Source organism: Haliotis cracherodii, unplaced genomic scaffold (assembly GCF_022045235.1).
Source record: "Haliotis cracherodii isolate W230 unplaced genomic scaffold, xgHalCrac1.p SCAF_15, whole genome shotgun sequence".
Taxonomy (NCBI): Eukaryota; Metazoa; Mollusca; class Gastropoda; order Lepetellida; family Haliotidae; genus Haliotis; species Haliotis cracherodii.
In genome coordinates, this window is record NW_027266270.1 from 29,841,666 (window position 1) to 29,863,513 (window position 21,848).

Genomic DNA, 21,848 nt, shown 5'->3' on the forward strand with positions numbered 1-21,848 from the left:
GCACAGATATCAGTGTAGCCATGAATTAGTGCTCTTTTTCTATTTAGGAATTTTGGAAATGAAACTTTTCCAGTTTTCATGACAACATATTATACGTCAAATATCAATGCTGCCATGAACTGGTGCCTTCTGTTTTCCCTGACAGCAAATTCTCAATGACTGATTGATGAACTTGTGTAGTTTGAATGCACAATGCCATTTTTAAAGTGGTCAAATGTAACAAATGTTATATTTGGGATAACACTTTCTTAGTAAATAACAGATTCAAGTACTTTTGGGGGTTGAGTCACATCCTGGATTCGACCCCACACTGCCAGAGTGAAGCACCTAATTGCCAGCACACGAAGACAGCGATCTAACCAACTCAGCCACAGAGGCTTCCACAAATAAATAAAGTTTGACGACTGGTAGTCTAGATCACATATTTTGGGTTCCCCTCTGACAATTGGCATGACTGCCATGGCCGAAAGCTAAGAACACACAATGCAATTCAGATCACTGGCGTTGGGTTAGATCACTGTGGTTGTGTGCTGGCGATTTGGTGCCTCACTCTTTTCTAATTTCATTGATACTCTGAAACAAAACCCCAGTGTATTCAATGATAACCACTGTTCCGAGTGATCTTGTCACATTTAACACTGCCCTACTAAGATGGTGAAAGGAGCCAGTCAGCTAGAAATATTTTGATAAGTTCTTAATTCAATGTCATTGACTCTTCAGAGCAATTCCCAAGCAGCGTTTGTGGCCAGGAGCTTGAGCCTTGCACTCAATAGAATATACCACTGGCAGGCGATTTAAATGTTTCCTGTCTCTTATAGTCTCATGTGCATAGGGACTACCTCTGTGGTCAAGTTGTAGAGCATCCCCCCGGAGAGCTGAAGGTCCAGGTTTCAATCCCCGGCCACGTCATATAAAAAGACGTTAAAAGATGGTATTTGTTGTTACTCTGTTTGGCGCTCGGCATTAAGGGGCTTAAAGTCAGCTCAGAGTCAGTATAATGTATCTGAGTGGGTATTCATGTTAAACTGCAGTACAACGCTTGAAACTATGTATACATCTTTTATCCTACCAAACTTCAACTACTGCTGTCATATTTGGGACAACTGTACAAATGAACAATCATTGTTACTCCAGAATTTACATTTTGACGCATTGAGAACTATTTGTGGGGCGGTTCGGGGTACCAGTCATGTTAAAATTTATAACGAAACAAACTTTCAGTCCTTAAAAGAACGATGACACCGCTTCAAATTGATAACATTTTACAAAATGAAAAACAGTATTTCACCTGTATATCTCAACGATCTCATACCAAGTCCAGTCTCTGATAATAGCAATTATAACCTTAGAAATAGATCTAACATACAAACAATCAAATGTAGAACCCAGACTTATGCTAAATCATTTCTTCGAGATACGATTAACCGGTGGAACGCTCTACCCAATTAAGTTACAAATTCTTGCTCATTAGAAGAATTCAAATCCTTAATTAACCGTTCTGATACAATTATTAATAATTTTGACCTAAAATAAGGTCATAGATCATGCCAAATTGTCCACTGTCGCCTTAGGCTCGGCTGCAGTGACCTTCACGCTGATAAGTTTAGACGACATGTATCAGACATATCAGACTGCACTTGTGGGTATCACTTTGAAGACGCAATTCACTTTTTCTATACCTGTCAAAAATACAATAATATCAGAAACACTATGTATTTCTACACACATGGGTATGATTTAAAAACGATATTACATGGCAGTAGTTCAGTCAGCAGTTCTACAAACATGACTATTCTTAAATCAGTTCACGATTTCATTGTCAAAAGCAAAAGATTCGCGTAGCTTAATTTTATGCATGTAGTAATGGAAAACTGCTATATCTTATTTCACAGACACCACTTGTATTGGCTTCATATATTTCATTTGTGCATTTAGTATGTTTATGTTTAGCACTATCTTACATATAATCTGATATATAACCAGCTGTTGTAAAGTTATTACATGGAGAGGTATTTACATAAGCAAGTTTTGCTTGTTTACCGATCCAGATTTCATTTGAAATAAAAATATGTTTAAACCAAACTGCAGTATGGTATCTCATTGTGCTAGCACTATAAATCGGCATCAGGCCAGCCTAGTACAAGCACACGCACACGCACACGCACACGCACACACACACACACACACACTCACACCCACACACACACACACACACGATCACACACACACGATCACACACACACGCTATATAAGTGCAATAATCTTGGACGCAACTTTAAACCCCCTTTCACCTCACCTCACCTCAAGTGTATGGGTACTGTAAATCTTTAAATTAACGTGAGCGTGTATTACATGCGAAAAATGCAAACAGCCTTTGCACGCATTATTAAACATCGCATTTATATAAAAAATAAGACATTAAGGATAGCAGGAATACCAACTTAGACATATGCTGAAAACTAACAACTATGTATTCAGCACCACTGTTTATTGAGCAGCACTTGTAACAAGTATATACTGTCAACGATGTCATTCAAACACTTATTACATCCTGTGAACTGTCACTGCTGGGGTCAAGACAAGATTTATACTCACTTATGTCATCACTGATCACACCTGCAAGTCCAGACAGACGCCACCCACGCAACACAATGTCTTTGTTCTTTCCGACTGCGTCAAAGACAGACATGAGCCAGCGCGCATGTATTGTTTTAGCAGAAGTACTCTACTCAGTGCTAATAAGCGGTGCTATTTGGTGTGTGATTGGATAAATGTAAGATTGGATTAAGGTGAGGATTCTCCTGTAAACCTGACAGAGGACATTTTCTTTAGATAGAAATCTATTGATGCTTGAGAGAGGATGTCGCATTCATATTGAGTCGCATCTTTGGCTGGGGACCAGTGGTCGCATTCTTTTGGAGACGCATTAATTTCATGATTTACAGTATATGTTTACGGTGACATACAGTTTTCATGTGGCCAGGTGGTTGATAGTGTGTCATTATACCCTGATGGTGTGGATCATTGCTCACAGCATCAATTACTGGTGTATATGGTCCGGGCTCGATTACTTACAAGCCGCCATCATATGCCGGTAGCTGGAATATTGCTGAGTGCAGCATTAAACAACAAACCAACAAAGTATTTTTCTGAATGGATACACATGCTTATTCAAGCCAGGTATGTTCAGTTTTTTTGTATGTGTTGTGTCTATTGAAACTACAGTTAGCAACCCATGTAAAATTTCCCAAACTCTCATCCAGTTCTCTGCACAAAGCCTTGCCAAACGTGTGAAACACAACACTCCTTCTCTTCCCCCTGCAGCCTCTCTTCTTCACCTCCCCAGCACAGGATGTGGACTGAATTTGTACAGGTGCTCTGTTACATGAATATGTTTTTGACAGTCAGTGGTTGAGAAGGAGCTAGGTCTTTGAACTTCCTGTTATATTTTATGGACAGTTGATACACCAAATGATTCATCAGGATAAATCCTATACAGCGTGATCAGAATTAAGAGCTAGTAGAACACATGGGTAGTGTTCCTCTCAAATACATTTTTTACTTTTCTGAAGTTCACCTTGCCTCAAAATACCTCTTGTTATGGTGGCCCTCAAAGGGAAGTCAAAGTTAGAGGTAAATAATGTTGAAAATAGTTGGTATTAGAACACAAGTTTGTGTAATTTATTTGGCATAAAATTATTCAAAATGAAATTTCTGTTTACAGAAACATGTCATTGTGTTTGAAACTGATGTATTACGATACTAGGAGTGCACTGATACGGATAAGCCAGGATACAATATGTATCTTGATTCACTGGGATTTGATACATATGTCAGTGTGCTAGTGTTAGCGGGTTGGGTTTAACGCCACTGGGGACAGTATTCCAGTTATATCATGGCGTGTCAGCTTGATGTGGGGGGAAATCCCGAAGTGATGCAGGTCTTAGACGTTTACCACTTTGGTGAAACACGAGAACAGGTATGGTGCTGACAAACCTTGAAACATCATTGGGGCAAACTGGGATTTGCACCCACGATTATAGGTTTCTATAATCCTATAGATGCCCAAGGGACGCAACTCTGCACAACAAAGAGTGGCACCTTAGATGACTGGGCCACCTCTGTCTCCTGATATGCCAGAATAAAAACACAAAATGAAAAGCTTTTTGACATTTTACAGAAAATATGAAGTCACTTACATTAACAGACACTTAATCTAAAACAATTTACTCATAACTGTCAAAACAAATATGTACTTCGTATTGTCATTTATCACAATAGTTCTAGTCGCAGTCCCTGAACCATATTATTTTCCTTTCGCCCAGCCCTTACTGTAATGCCAATTGAAGCAAGTCTAGATTTTCCCCAGGTTCAGGTTCTCAATCTCCCATCCCGCTGGGGCTCCTTTTCAATTTAAATGTATTTGGGGGGCACGGGTGGCCCAGTCGTCTAAGGCGCCGTGATTCGCTGTGCAGAGTTGCGTCCCTTGGGCACGCCAGAAACCTATGATTGTGGGTTCGAATCCCGGTTCGCCCCGATTATGTTTCTAGATTTGTCAGCACCATACCAGTGCTCGTAGGTTTCACCGAAGTGGTAAACGTCTGAGACCTGCATCACTTTGGGCTTTCCCCCCACATTAAGCTGACACCCTGTGATATCACTGGAATACTGTTAAAAGCGGCGTTAAACCCAACTTGAGGTTTGACACAACTGAACATGATAGCTATGGAAGAAGTATGCAGGGACCATGCTTTTACTTGGAGGCAACATGGATTGTTGCTCATAATAGCAATCACTGGTATGTCTGGACCAGACTCGATTATTTACATACACTCATCATACAAACAAACACACAAAATCTGGTTAAAGGAGGTTAAAAGTGGTTAAGGTATCGCTTGTCACATCCCAGCCCAACTGCTTCTAACCCGGCGACAGTTTGGTGAACCTAATGTTGACACATGTTGATTGCTGTAATTCAGGTTTACACAATGAACCCTGTTCATCCAAAGATTATGCTCAGTAGCTTCATACTTGATTAATGCCCTGATTGGCCGAGCTGCCTGGGCCAATGGGAAGCCAGGGAGCTATTCAGGAAGTAAAGTGACATGCCGGTAGTTTGTACTGTTCCTACTTTATTGTGAGAGTGCATGTACCCCATTAGAATGTGTATGACATGGAGGCCATCAGAATATTCTCCTTCATTGTCACTGTTATCAACTTCTTCATTGTCCCTGTCATCTACTGTCTCCATCATTGTCTCTGTCATCAACTCTCTCCATCATTGTCCCTGTCTTCAACTCTCTCCATCATTGTCCCTGTTATCTACTGTCTCCATCATTGTCTCTGTCACCAACTGTCTCCATCATTGTCCCTGTCATCTACTGTCTCCATCATTGTCCCTGTCATCTACTGTCTCCATCATTATCCCTGTCATCAACTCTCTCCATCATTGTCCCTGTCATCAACTCTCTCCATCATTGTCTCTGTCATCAACTGTCTCTGTCATTGTCACTGTCATCAACTCTCTCCATCATTGTCTCTGTCATCAACTGTCTCTGTCATTGTCTCTGTCATCAACTCTCTCCATCATTGTCTCTGTCATCAACTGTCTCTGTCATTGTCTCTGTCATCAACTCTCTCCATCATTGTCCCTGTCATCTACTGTCTCCATCATTGTCCCTGTCATCAACTCTCTCCATCATTGTCCCTGTCATCTACTGTCTCCATCATTGTCTCTGTCATCAACTGTCTCCGTCATTGTCCCTGTCATCTACTCTCTCCATCATTGTCTCTGTCATCAACTGTCTCCGTCATTGTCCCTGTCATAAACTGTCTCCATCATTGTCCCTGTCATCAACTGTCTCCGTCATTGTCCCTGTAATCAACTCTCCATCATTGTCTCTGTCAGCAACTGTCTCCGTCACTGTCCCTGTCATAAACTGTCTCTGTCATTGTCTCTGTCATCTACTGTCTCCATCATTGTCCCTGTCATCTACTGTCTCCATCATTGTCTCTGTCATCAACTCTCTCCATCATTGTCCCTGTCATCAACTGTCTCCGTCATTGTCCCTATAATCAACTGTCTCCATCATTGTCCCTGTCATCAACTGTCTCCATCAACTCTCTCCATCATTGCCCTGTCATCAACTGTCTCCATCATTGTCCCTGTCATCAACTCTCTCCATCATTGTCCCTGTCATCAACTGTCTCCGTCATTGTCCCTGTCATCAACTCTCTCTGTCATTGTCTCTGTCATCAACTCTCTCCATCATTGTCTCTGTCATCAACTTTCTCTGTCATTGTCTCTGTCATCAACTCTCTCCATCATTGTCCCTGTCATCAACTGTCTCCGTCATTGTCCCTGTCATCAACTCTCTCCATCATTGTCCCTGTCATCAACTGTCTCCGTCATTGTCCCTGTAATCAACTGTCTCCATCATTGTCTCTGTCAGCAACTGTCTCTGTCACTGTCCCTGTCATAAACTGTCTCTGTCATTGTCCCTGTCATCTACTGTCTCCATCATTGTCCCTGTCATCTACTGTCTCCATCATTGTCTCTGTCATCAACTCTCTCCATCATTGTCCCTGTCATCAACTGTCTCCGTCATTGTCCCTATAATCAACTGTCTCCATCATTGTCTCTGTCATCAACTCTCTCCATCATTGTCCCTGTCATCAACTGTCTCCATCATTGTCTCTGTCAGCAACTCTCTCCATCATTGCCCTGTCATCAACTGTCTCCGTCATTGTCCCTGTCATCCATTTCTTCATTGTCCCTGTCATAAACTGTCTCCATCATTGCCCCTGTCATCAACTGTCTCCGCCATTGTCCCTGTCATCAACTGTCTCCGTCATTGTCCCTGTCATCAATTTCTTCATTGTCCCTGTCACCAACTGTCTCCATCATTGTCCCTATCATCAACTGGCTGATTTGAAATGGGGTTTTACGTCGCGACTATTCACAAGGAAATATGGTTGTTAACCAAAATGTCAGACAACATGTAACATTTTCATTTCCATCCAAGTTGGACCCACATAATCCATAATATAAACATTTTCATATTGATTTAGCATAAAAAAAATCTTTCTTTTTTAAACCATCACCATCCAGCCAATTTGGTCCAAAGAATTCTTAATACAATAAAAATAAAGGTCTGGTCTATCAATGATTAGTTATAACTGTAATCAACAACACAAATGCATGCAGTGAACAAAAAAAATAATTATGAAACAAATAAAATATAAAATGATTCAGTACATGTGTATATGTCATGAGACTATATTTGGAAATCTTTGTAATTGGCTCACTTGGATGTGAAATGCCAATGGGTAAAGATGGTAAAATGTGTTGTTCTTTGCCTCAAAAAGCTTTGGTAGCCATGTCTGTACATGACGTTGACTGCCTCCAGTGAGGCAGCACTTCCTGGTTTAGTTGCCTGCTCTTATCTACCTCAACGAGGAAGTGATTGCTTGCAGATATAGATGGCCAAGATGTCGAGGCAGACTAGGTGAAGATGCAAGTATGTCATGCTGATGCTACATAGTTTATCCAGAGATAATAATGATTGTATTTGCTGAGCTATAATGTTGAAATAATGTAGACGCCAATATTGGTATAATACAAAGAATATTACTGATGAAAAACAGTCACCTTTGTGAAGGTAATACAGACACCATTACTGGCATAATGCAGACACCATTGTTGAAGTAATGCAGACACCATTGTTGAAGTAATGCAGCCACCATTGTTGAAGAAATGCAAACACTATTGTTGAAGGGTCACTTGTGTAATCTTAAAGTAATAAGTTTGAAGGGGGTATTAGTGTCCTCTATATTCTGTCTGCATTACTTCAACAATGGTATCTGCATTACTTCAACAAAAGATGCAGACACCATTGTTGAAGTAATGCAGGCACCATTGATGAAGTAATGCAGACACGTGTTGAAGTAATGCAGACACCATTGTTGAAGTCATGCAGACACAATTGTTGAAATCATGCAGACACTTGTTGAAGTAATGCAGACACCATTGTTGAAGTAATGCAGACACTATTGTTGAAGTCATGCAGACACCATTGTTGAAGTAATGCAGACACCATTGTTGAAATCATGCAGACACTTGTTGAAGTAATGCAGACACCATTGTTAAAGTAATGTAGACACCATTGTTGAAGAAATGCAAACACTATTGTTGAAGGGTCACTTGTGTAATCTTAAAGTAATAAGTTGTATTTGAAGGGGGTATTAGTGTCCTCTATATTCTGTCTGCATTACTTCAACAATGGTATCTGCATTACTTCCACAAAAGATGCAGACACCATTGTTGAAGTAATGCAGGCACCATCGATGAAGTAATACAGACATGTGTTGAAGTAATGCAGACACCATTGTTGAAGTAATGCAGACGCTTTTTGAACAAAATGCAGACACCGTTGTTGAAGTAATGCAGACACCATTGTTGAAGTTATGCAGATACTTGTTAAAGTAAAGCAGACACTATTTTTGAAGTAACACAAACACTATTGTTGAAGTAATGCAGACACTTGTTGAAATAATGCAGACACTATTGTTGAAATAATGCAGACAGAATATAGAGGACACTAATACCCCCTTCAAATACAACTTATTACTTTAAGATTACACAAGTGACCCTTGACTATTATGATCATTTCAAACACTGAAATGAAAAGATCAACTAAATATTAGTTTGTTTGTTTGTTATTATATGCCACACTTATTAATATTCCCTAATGACAAGTATGAGTGGCAGAAGACCAAGTCTCACCCAGATCTTCATTGGGTTCTAACATCAATAAATTATGCACCCCTAAATTATGAATCCAATTAACATTTAGTATAGTCTTCAGCAACACATGCTTGTCGTAAAAGACGACAACAGGATCGGGGGTCAGGCTTTCTGACCTGGCTGATATTGCATCCCAATATTGTAGATAGATGCTCATGATATCAGCACGGGATTGTCTGGTCCAAATGATTATTTACAGACTGCCTTCATAAAGTTGGAATACTGTAAAACAGGAATTTAATGCAACATGAAAATAATGCAAGCTCTTGAGTTTAGACTTACTTACTTACTTACTTACGTTTGGAGATTTAACGTGCGCTTTCCGACTGGAGCGTATTTCGCACACGGGCCCGGTCGGGCCATTTAGCATGGTTTTGAAGGGAAAATAAAGGTGTTGCAACCAGAGGGGGGTTTTAGTGGTTGCTTATATAAGTTTTGGAGATTTTGAAATTTGGAATGCATGCCTAGGGGTGTGGTAGTGTACTAAGGGAGTGTGTTGGTGTGTGTTTGTTTGTTTATGTGGTGTGGTTGAGTGTTTTTAGATGCGGATCATTAGATTGGTTTTAGTTAAGTATACGCCTAGTGCTTTAAATTTTTCTATATTGTTATGTGGATTTAGGATTGATTCTAGGGTTATGGCTTTATCTAGTTTTAGATTTGTTTGGAGTGTTGCTCGGTGGGTTTGGTAGTGCGTGCAGTGTAAGAGTGCATGTTCTATTGTTTCCAGGTGTGGGCAGTGTGGGCATTTTCCGGTTGCGTGTTTTTTTATTTTTAGGAGTTGACTGTTTAGTTTAGTGTGACCTGTTTGGAGTTTGGTGATTATTCTATCAATTTTCTTGGATGGATGGAGGATTTTAGGTTTGGTTAGAGGTTTTTTGAGGATTTTGATTATCTGTGTGTTTGTTTTTAGGTATGTCTTATGCCATTTTTGGGTGATTTTACGTTTGTTAATGCTTTTGATCTCTGCTTTAGATATTGGTAGATTAAGGCTTATTTCAGGAATTTTGAGGGATTTTTTGGCGGCTTGATCGGCGTTTTCGTTTCCATATATTCCTACGTGGGCTGGGATCCAGATAAATGCTATTTGTTTGCCTGCCTCTGTTAAGTTATTTGCGCTTTTGAGTATTTGGTTAATGAGTTTAGGGCGGTTTTTGGTGTTTTTATTTTGGAGGGCCTGTAGTCCACTTAGTGAGTCTGTGAGTATTAGGATTTTTTTATGTTTTTTAGCATGTTGGTTATGGAGGGCGGATGCTATGCCCATTAACTCTGCAGTGAAGATGGATTGGTTGTTTGGGAGTCGATAAGATTGAGTGTTCCTATTTGGTTGTGCTATGTGGACTCCGAAACCTGTGCGATTTGTGATCGGATCGGAAGATCCGTCTGTGTAGATGTGGCACCAATTTGGCCAGTTTTCGTGTATGTAAGCTAGTGTGGTGAATTTAGCTATGTTTGGATCGGTTTGTTTGTTTATTGAGTTTGCCAGAGATGTGTCTATTTTGGGGATTTTTAGTTTTGGGGTAAGTATATTTGATGGTTTGCAGTTTTGTTGGAGGTTATCTATTTGGTTTTCGTTTAGGTAGTTGAAAATTCGTTGAGATATTGGAGTAAGTAAAGGGTGCTTCCTAGTTAGAGCCTGGTTACGAGGGCGGATATTTTCGTTTAGGAGGTTTTGGATGAGAGGGTTTGATTGGGACGAGGCCCAGAAATTAAGGGTTAAGTGTTGCCTACGTAAGTTTAGTGGCATTTCTCCTGTTAAGGCCTGAAGTGAAGTGAGAGAGGTGCCATGTTGGGAACGTGTGACTATTTTAAGAGCTTGGTATTGGATTGAGTCTAGTTTTTTGGTTAGGTTATTGCTAAGCGTATCATAGATCGCACATCCGTAATCTAATTTAGACCTAATTAGTGATGTGTAGAGAGAGAGTAGAGTATCTTTGGAGGCCCCCCAGTTGGAGCCGGTGAGGCATCTTAGTGCGTTTAGATCTTTGCTGCATTTAGTTGTTAAGTTTTTAACGTGGGCCTCCCATGTTAGGTGTTGATCGAAGATAAGCCCTAGGAATTTGGTTTGTTTTTGGAACTTAATTGGTTTATTGTTTAATTTAAGATTTGGGGTGGCGTGTTTCATTTTTCGGTGTTTGAAGACTATTCCTGTAGTTTTTTCGGAGTTTAGGGAGAAGCCCCACTTGTCTGCCCATTGCTGTATTTTATTTAGGGATTTTTGGAGTAGATTTTGGGAAGTTGACATACTTTTTGTGCGGATCCAGAGGGCTCCGTCATCTGCGAATTTGGATGTTTTAATTTTAGGGGATAGGCCCTCGAAGAGGTTGAATTTAGACATAAATGCGCATTTTATAAATGCGAGTGCCCATACCCTTTCCTAAAAATGTTTGCCCTGGATTTATGTTCTGTGTTATTTTAATAAATGTAACCTACGTAAATAAAAGCCTTACCTGAAAACGCTTCATTTGTTTCAAATGACGTTTTGAGCAGGAACTGTGAGTAGACAGAGATAAATAAAATAACTGTCCACATTATATCCCCTGTCCATGTTTTTTCAGTGTGAGATTCCTTCCTTATTTTAATATTATTTAAGCTAATTGCCCGTATGTTTGATGGCCAAGCGTGAGAATGGTTTCCTTGCAGCTATCATTGTGTTAGTGTTGTTTTAGTTGACAGTCTGTTGGTACTAGTATATACATTCGGCCCTTTGATGAAAAGAAGTAGAAAACAGATCAGTGTATCAAATAAGGGGATTATGCTGGCGCCCATCGGGGCTGCTTGACAGGATGTGATCTGACCACTACTCAACTTCACTTTGTGTATGTGACTTTGTTATTTTGTCTAGTAATTTATTTATCTATAACCTTTGTGACTGATTGTTGTCAATGGCTGCTATCAACTTCTAATGATCTGATATAATTGTTTTTGATGTAATACAAGTAAATAATACTGAAGTGATTTATTTCGTTATTTGATTGTTTCCTTATTTTGATGGTACAAAATTAATGCGCATAAAATTAATACGACCTTCCGTCACTTGCATTTTTCGCATTAATATTCTGCTCGCATTAATTTCCTGTTTAAAGGTATTGCTGAGTGCGGCTTTGAACACCAAACATACAAATATAGTCATCTATAACACAGTGGGATTTTGTCAACGGAGGGATATACATATTAAACTGTCCTTTGTCAGAGAATGAACCCCGTACCTGTAAAGTCTTTATTACAAGCTATGAGTAGCTGCATGGTCCCCGTCATATGGTTGTATATCTTGCAGAGCCCACGGTCTCCATGCTACTTCCTGGATTCAAATTGTGCTTGTTATTGGAGGTGATGAGTTATTTCTTCGCTTTTTCATCCTGCCTACCATTGGCGTTCAGTCAGTGGTATATGGAACAAATCAGGAAACTCACTACATTTGTCCAAGACTATGTATGAGACATCTGAATGGAATAGGTCATAGCCTCGCTGGAGACAATGCAGTATCTTATTTACATGTGTGCGCAAAAGAAGCGAGTTGAAATCAATTCGGAGTTCTGACTTTAATGGCTGAGGCAATGTGAGTATGAAGGAAATATTTGATGTTGTTGATTGTATTTTGCCAGCATATAGACTGATATCTAATTTTGAATAATATGGTGAAAAGGGGGTATATTATTCTTTGTGAAACTGTGTGATTTTCCTTAATTTGTGTTTCCCAGCTTGTGATAACATGAAGGCAAACAGAATATTTTGCCTCCTCTAGTAGGCTAATATTTCCCTGTTTGTCATCAAGACTTCATCACTTCAGAATGTTTGGGCAGGAAATATTAGATGAATAGTTTTTACTTTCGTAGATTTTGTTTGTGTGTGGCATTAGATCACAGTGATAATCAAATATGTGCCGGACAAACAAGTGGTTGACGGCAAGAGCAACAATTCGGTCGGCACAACAGGCATGGGAAATCGCCATGGGTAGACAATGAGTGGCAACTTATGTCAGAGAATGTTTGCTGACATTTGCAACGGTCTTAAAGCTGAATAATAGCCCCTAAGAAGGCCAAGATAAATCCTGATCAGGCCATTTTAAGCCCAAACTAGAACTAGCAGTCACACACGTGCAGAAATAAATTAATCTTGAATGAGTTATTGAACCTCACTTCACCACCAAATAAAGTCTGTCCTTCTGTCCAGTCTATAAAGAGATGTATTCTTTGTGAAGCTCTCAGTGGGAGCTTTTCTTTGTACAAAATAGTGTTCCAACTATCAATGATTAAGTTTAGTTGCAGGTTGACCTATTACCCAGTTTTCATGAACAACTAAAAATAGTTATTAATGTCCTTGGTTGAAGTAAGTAATTACATGTAGAAGCATTCAATGAAGGTATGTGACACTTCATGTTAACTCTTGTGTGTCAGGACATAGATCAAGTGTTGACAACAGAATGAAAAGTAGTCAGGTCCTGGTTGGAAGGGAGCTATGGACATTTCGCATGCAGTACACTCTTGTTGAAACCATGTAAACCATGGACATTACTGCAGTCTTTGTTCATTCTCAACAACATCTGCTATTATCATTATCATTATCATTATTATCATTATTATTATATAGCAGTTATCTAGGTATTAGTATCTGCTAAAATGCAGTTTATTTGTTCTCCGAACAGTGGATCAGTATGCTTTCCAGTTATTCTCAACTCCTTGGGGAGTATACAGCCCAAGCTGCCTTTTGCACTAGAGGGCTTTTACATGCAGCTCACATGCGAGATCGGGTACCCATTCCCTGCTGGGGAGCACATTTGAACTATGTTGCAGAATAATATAGAACCTGGTCACTAGCGGGATACGATCTGAGCACCTGACATTTTCTAGCCTGGTGCTGTATTCAGCGTGCCCACTCCGACCCATCACTTTTATTAAGGCCATAATAAATTTATTAAAGGGCTTTCCACACACAAAATTTAAAAAAAAATTAAACTTATAGCTTGAGGCATTTTATTTTCTATATATATTGGCACACAATAAAACCTCGTAATCAATTTTAGCTTGAAATGACAAGATGTGTTTTTGTGCTCAAGTCGATCTTGAAACACATTAAGTGACATCTGAACCTGTATGACAACATGGTTGTGTTTGATTACATCCTGCCTATACACACAGATCTGAATATTGAATTTTCGTTCTTCAAAGTGTGAAGGTATATGTATCCTTTATAACAGACTGTTCAGGGCCACATTAACTGTTGACAGTTGACTCTCATAAGAACCATTGATGCTTGGACTGTGTATAAGCTGTGTTTCATCAGCTAACTAAAGAAGGGAACACCACCGTGATGTTTCTTATTTTGTAGTGAGCAGGCATGAAAAACTCAAGTATATTTTCACTAGTTATTAATATTGATCTATGGACAATATTTGCCAGGAAGATCTAAAGAAATTAAAACAATATCACTTGTGAAATAATGGTGTATTTAAAGGTGTGGCTTCAGTTTGTGTTTTCTGCAATGACGAAATGTGTGTCGCCATGGTTGATTAGAATTCAATTCATCTACATGATGTAAATGGCTTCTCTTTGACATCAGGGCAGAATCTCAAATTCCTCGAGAAAGAGAAGAAGGCATGAGTGACTTCTGGAAGAATTCAAGGATGTGAATAGCTTAATTTGGGTTATCAAATAAATATATCTCCTGTGTAAACATTATTTTCAGTACATTGAGCTGATGTGATGTCACTCTTTTTGTATTCTGGAAACATTAATTCTTTTGAAAATTGCAATATTTTTCATTTGCTGCTGTCTTTACAGGGAGTGTGATGTTCGATGTCCTGTTGACAATGAAGCAATCGATGAGCGGGAATTATTTGCAGACAACTTTGCCAAACGTGAAATCCTAAACTTCAAAGTCAAATGTCCCAACTCAAGGCAAGGCTGTGAGGTGCTGGCCACTCTCAAGAATGTTCAGGTAGGTTGGACTGTCTCCAACAGGATGGGGGCATGTTGTGTTGGGGCCACGGTGGGCCAGTTAACAACGCTACCATCAATAAGTTATCGATGGGTGTTGGTTTCTTCATTCTGTATACTTCTAATAATGCCACAATTCCAGTGATATTGATGTTTTCTACACCAGCCATTAACAGTGTTTCCGTTGTCTTTTGAAACTACCAGTCCACCTGTACTGGCAACTCTAAAACTTACCATTCCCCCTTAATTTTTGTCAGTCCCAACTTTTAGCAAATTAAAAAAAGTATGGAAATTACCTGGTTTTAATTCTTTTTAAAAGTTTTAACATCATGTTCATGCAATGACGTCATCTCTGAAGTAACTTCGTTAAAACTGCATGTTATTTACATTAAGTCCATCACATTTTTCTCTGTTTTTGTTGTTAATATTTCAAGCCGAAGTTGCTACAAATATATAGTTAACCTTGAAGCAGAGTGAAATGTGATTTGCTTGCACTAAAAATAGACAAGGGGAAACCGTGATGCTAACAGACAAGCTGACTTCATTCGAAATATATACTTATATGCATATAGCCAATGTTTTGTTGAAAAACAAAGATTTATAAGGTACTTTCTTTGCCAGTCCACAGGGACTGGTTTATTTACATGAATTACCGGTCCAAGCTTATTTTTACTGGTAAAAGATTGGTGAATACTTGTAAACAGGAACACTGCATTAATGGGATGACACACCGATGCTTCGGGGATCAAAAGTATTTACTTTTCTATTCAGGTATCAGTCACAGTCACAGTCACACATAAAGTGAAAAGTATTGATTTTCACTGCACATAATATCTTTAATAACTGTTACACCAAAAACTATTCAGAAGTGAAAATATAAATATTTTCAACCATTGAAACATACAAGTGAAAATATTGAAGGATGAGTACAAAATATTTTCAGGTTGCCCAATAAGTTGGGTTTAATGAAATTTTTGGAGCTTTGGATAGACCCCAGTAAATCCCTGGATAGGGTATTTGAGGTCTGTGTTTCGTGTCATTGCTGCCAATGACTTGTGATGTTCATCATGCTGTCCACCACTGGGTTGCCTTGTCCTCACCATTATTTTCAAGTGGACATGACAGCACCAATACTGCTGACCAGTATTACTCACTCATTGTGCCCATACTGGCTGGAATATTGCCAGATTCGACATCAGATCATCTCCCTTTTTTGATTGAACTCGATCCGGCTGTTGTGGCTGTTGGTAATTGTGTGTATGGTGAGAAAGTCACAAATCGCCAACATTAGTCATGGAGAGTAGGTGGATGGGAGATGTGTTCAGCAGGCCTGACTTAAGAGAGGTTATATATACCGTATTCGATGTAATAAGCACCCAGGGCGCTCTCAAAATTAGAAATAGGGGCTCTTATTAGAATATTATTTTGGTGGAAAAAAAAAAGAGATGAAAGTAAAAATTCGTGGTTATGGTGACAGCCTGAAATGTTTATGTACGACATATATATTTCCCCAGAATTTTAATGCCCATAATTAAGGGTGCATATAACACACGAGTGTGTATTATATGCGAATAAATAGGTCTTGTGTACATTGATCAATCGGAAGGGGTGCTAATTGGGATTGTTCACCAGCCAATATATCAGCAAATATCTCCGTGGGCGCTTATTAGAGCAGGGCGCTTATTACGTCGAATACGGTATGTGGTGTCTCCTAAGGCAAATGACTTTGTGTAAAATAGGCTTCTGTGGACCCAGCAGTTAATGGGGACCCTCTAGGATGAGATGGTGATATGATTGAAAAACCCTTTGGCTCCCTGTAAGGCAGCTTGGTTTGCATACTCCACTGGAAGTTGGTGATATAATTCAAATGCACACTGATCAATGTACCGGGATAATCTTTTTGTAGCGCCATGAGCATTTACTTGGGGTAAGGAATTGTGTACTACAAATGGATCCGGGGTAGAATAGGTCTTCAGCAACCCATGCTTGCCGTAAAAGGCGACTATGATCGGGTTGTCAGGCTCGGTGACTTGGTTTGAAGCATGTCATTGATCCCAATTGCGTGGATCAATGCTCATGATATTAATCACTGGATTGTCTGGTCCAGACTCGTTTTTTTACAGACCGCCTTCATATAGCTGAAATATTGCTGAGTGCGACGTAAAACAACAAACAAACAAACCAACTACAAATGGACTTATGTTACCTACAAGTCAGAATATTGAGGTCTGATTGGTTCATTAAATACAATGAATCCTGCCTGGGAGAGATAAAAAATTCTGAGCAGGAGAATAAATTTATACCCCACCATGTTGAAATAGATTTCTGATTGTGAGAATGAATCCCTCATACCCCATTTCGAAGCGAAAAGGTGCGTGTTTACAGTTAATGAAAGTCACATGACACCATGAATTAAACCTCTGCTCAGTCAAATAGTTGTTTTCAATCAAGTTTCAATTTGCTTTAATTCTTTCACAATGGCAGATTGAAACATGTCGGGAAGATAAATCTCTTGTTGCGGGGTCACTCGGGGTACGTGTGCTTTTATGCGTCCCGCGTTTGGTTTTATACCATGAGCTGGAGGCTTAGTATGTTATTGCTATTATTATTGTTTTTCAGGAACATACAGATCAGTGTGCCTTTGCCCTAGTCCCATGTCCCAATCGGTGTATGGACATACTGCTGCGCAGAGATATCCCAAATCATGTACAGTTCAACTGCCGTCGTAGAATTCTACAGTGCCAAAATTGTCAGAAGGATGTCAGTGCTGAAGGAATGGAGGTGAGATAACAGTTTGTGTGGGAAACTTCACACTTACTGATCATTAAGATAATCACTGAATCAGTTAGAAGGTAATTTTATCTTTGTTGGCAGATGTAAGTGAAAGAAACATGACACTTGTAGTTTTTACTTTTATTGTTTGAAATAGCATTGGACATTGCAAATTATAGCAATCACTGGTTTGTCGATCTGATCCTGACTCGATTGTATACAGACTGCTGTGATATAGCAGGAATGTTCCCTCGGCAACTTGTTATATATGTATTTAAGTACATCTCCACTGTCAGTGAATATTTTGACATGGTGAAAAGAGAATCATGAACATTACTTGAACTGTCAGCCCATTTTGTCTCAGGCTGTTGTGAAGTATTTGCAGTCAAGAACATTGCTGATGTGGTTATAATCCTTGTTTCAGGTTCAATTATGCAAAAGCGACATACACTTTATTTGTAGCATAGAAAATCAGTTAGCATTAATAATAAAGAGGATCCTGTTTGAATAAGGATTCCTGGTGATTTTCCGCTCAGTGTTTGTTGTTCGTTGTGAATGGCCCATATTGTTACCAATCACATGTCTTGAATTATGAACCAACAACCTTGTATGAACTTGTTTTAATTTTGGTTGATGGAGACGGATGTATGATAGTTATGATAGATCCAGGATGTGCAGAATACAAGGACAAGTTCACTTCCTGTTTCTAAAGTTCATTTACTGTTGCCAAAGTTCACTTCCTGTTCACAACTGCATGGAAGTTCACTTCCTGTTCACAACTGCATGGAAGTCAACTTGCAAGAATTAAGTGTTTTCGGAGACTGAACATAGTCTAATTGCCAGTGAGGCCACACCAATTGATTGCTGAAGTAAGTTACCATTTTGAGCAATATTAGTTTCTAAATTATGGATATTCCGATGATGTGGGAATTTATGCAGACTTAGAACTGTGCCGTGTTTCATGGATACATGGGCGGATCTAGAGGATGCATATACGGCAGATGCCAAGAATCCAGTTGTTCAAGATCTGCTTCCAGATGGACTTCTGCAAGTGCGATATTTAGATTCTGGACAGTTACATGAAACTAACGAGTCAAGTCAAAGATAAAACTGCTATGCATTGCTAACAATGAAATAATTTTCAGCCGCATTAGCCAGCCATGCTAGCTAGACAATTTTTTATTTGCAAATCGCCATGTTTTTTCCCCAACCAAAAACACAGAAAAATCTTGTAACAGAAAAAGAAATTTTATTTCAAGTTGGGGATACTTAACATGACAATATGATGCATTCGGATACCGCTTGAAAAAAGTTGTCTTCTTCCAGCAAATTGATTAACCACTGCGATATAATTATTTCAGTAAAATCAGTCTTATTTTTGAAGTGAACATTTTCATTTTGAGATGGGAGGGGGAGATTTATGTATTAAAGTTCACAAATTAAGCTATCCAGTGGGGCTACCCAGATTTGATTTTCCTTAGCTAGAAAAAAGAGACAGTAGCCCCAGGGTGGCATAGGGGTAGCTTGTAGTTCAAACAGCCGCTCGTCCAGTGAAAGCCCGGGTTCGATTCCCCACATGGGTACAATGTTGTGGGAAGGCCATTTCTGGGGTCCTCTGTCGCTAGAAGTGGCACAAATCCATACTCACTCACCCTCTAGAAGCCCCAGGCTACCAAGTAGGTCCTATTGTCACCCGTAGATTAAAATCTATTTTCCGTACTGTAGGAGCACCCTCTTCCTTCAAAGTTTTGCTGTAGTTAATATTTCCCCCCTGAAAATACCTGTCACAAGTCGAAATGATTCAAAAGAAAATGTCATTTTGCCCTGAAACAAACACACTGAACTCACCTTCCTAAACAGTCAGCTCCTGTTACTGCTGCACAAATCATTGAGGATAATTTGGGTAACTACATATAATTGGCCAACGTGGGAGTTTGACAGGCTGGCATTTGGGTGGGAATAGAATGATGGACTCCTGATTGTTCTTTCACAGAAACCAACAGGCGAATGTTCGGATATGGAAGCAGACTGTCTAGACAGTTGTCTAAGGCGCCCTGATTCGCAGTGGAGAGTTGCGTCCCTTGGGCACGCCAGAAACCAATGTTTGTGGGTTCGAATCCCAGTTCGACCCAATTATGTTTCTAGGTTTGTCAGCACCATACCCGTGCTCGTGGGTTTCACCGAAGTGGTAAATGTCTGGCACCTGCATCACTTCGGGCTTTCCTCTCACATTAAGCTCACACGCCGCGATATAACGGGAATACTGTTAAAGCGGCATTATACCTAACTCACTCCTGTGTGTATGAAGGGACATGCTGGTCCAGGATTCAGCCCATTGACTGGGCAGGATTATGATCCTGTCTGCGATGTTTTCATGCTCTTTCATGCTCCTCCCTCTCTTCAATCTGTGACATTATGGGTTGTCCTCCCAGTTGAACTCACATGCTGTGACGTTATTGGAACAGTGTTCAAAGTGACATTTAATTCACTGTCTCGGTACTCTTCATTCATGTCACTGCCAGGGAGACACTGACTGATTTTTTAGTGGGTCAAAATATTTCATACTTGGTTGTGTTTTATAGGCTCATATAGCCAGAATCTTCAAGGATCTCCTTGACACGCTTAAATTGTATTGTCCACCTCTTTACGTTGGACGGAGCATCCACTCCGATATATCACAGCAGCCTGAATCAAGTATGGACCCTGCTAACCAGTAATGCTGTTGCTGCTGCTGTTGTTGTTGTTGCTGTTGTTGCTGTTGTTGTTGTTGTTGTTGATATTTGGCCATTCTGAAACAAGTTGGAACTTTAGAAACTACAGGTCATTAAGCAAAAGTTTAGAGAAACTGTATATCAAGCATAACATGGTTTAAGAAATCACTCAAATCAGTTGATTCCTGAAGTAGAATGTCTGACATTTTCATGATTTCTCCATTTCTGAAAACATGACCACCGATGTTGTTTTGTGACTGAATGTGTTTTTGTAAACCGTAACATAACATAAGATAAAACATGCTAAGCACCCCCTGGTTTTGTGGTTACGCATGTAAAACCACGTGGAAACTTGACAATAAATATTTCAGAGTAGGCTCAGTTTAAGGAAAAGCTTGCTGTAGACACATGTTTGTAGTAGCTACTTTAGTAGTGAACTTGAAATGCTAATTAAAACACATTTTTTTCAATAATTGACTGACAAAAACACTCAGGGTCATTTGCCAAGTAGTACATAATTTATTTTAGCAAGTGTATTGTCTTGTACCGATACAGAAAGTATGTATCAAGTATGATAATGTCACATGAAAACTGGTGCACCGATGTCTGTTTTCACCTCCAGTGTTATGTTGCAGCATCATCTGACCGAGTGTCCATTGGTGCAGGTGTTCTGTCAGTACTGTGGTGGAGACTTCATCAAGCAATCAGTAAGCATTGATTCCCTACGTAAGGGTTGCCACCATTTCTGCATGTATCTTTGAGAAATTTGGTGTGCAATAAGTATGAAAAATTCTGTTGTGTGAATTGGATTTTTTACTCCTCTGAGGGCTATAACCATCTAATCCTATGTACATTCTGCTTCCTGCACCACCACATGCATATACTGCTTCCTATACCACCACATGCATATACTGCTTCCTGCACCACCACATGCATATACTGCTTCCTATACCACCACATGCATATACTGCTTCCTGCATCACCACATGCATATACTGCTTCCTGCACCACCACATGCATATACTGCTTCCTGCACCACCACATTCATATACTGCTTCTTATACCACCACATGCATATACTGCTTCTTATACCACCACATGTATATACTGCTTCCTATACCACCACATGCATATACTGCTTCCTGCACCACCACATGCATATACTGCTTCCTATACCACCACATGCATATACTGCTTCCTGCACCACCACTTGCATATACTGCTTCCTGCACCACCACATTCATATACTGCTTCTTATACCACCACATGCATATACTGCTTCTTATACCACCACATGTATATACTGCTTCCTGCACCACCACATGCATATACTGCTTCCTGCACCACCACATGCATATACTGCTTCCTGCACCACCACATTCATATACTGCTTTTTACACCACCACATGCATATACTGCTCTTATACCACCACATGTATATACTGCTTCCTGCACCACCACATGCATATACTGCTTCTTATACCACCACATGTATATTGCTTCTTGCACCACCACATGCATATACTGCTTCCTGCACCACCACTTGAATATACTGCTTCCTGCACCACCACATTCATATACTGCTTCTTATACCACCACATGCATATACTGCTTCCTGCACCACCA

The 21,848-nt window shown here is 39.7% G+C and overlaps 1 protein-coding gene across 3 annotated transcripts in view; it reads left to right on the plus strand.

The window, feature by feature from the left end:
* LOC139462498 (TNF receptor-associated factor 6-like) overlaps nt 1-21,848 on the plus strand; it is a 114,266-nt gene that overhangs the window by 76,212 nt on the left and 16,206 nt on the right. For all 3 annotated transcript variants that reach the window (XM_071244256.1, XM_071244255.1, XM_071244257.1), the window contains exons 3-5: nt 14,584-14,740; nt 17,359-17,520; nt 20,858-20,929. In XM_071244256.1, coding sequence (XP_071100357.1) covers nt 14,584-14,740; nt 17,359-17,520; nt 20,858-20,929 — 391 coding nt within the window. The remainder of the gene's footprint in view (nt 1-14,583; nt 14,741-17,358; nt 17,521-20,857; nt 20,930-21,848) is intronic.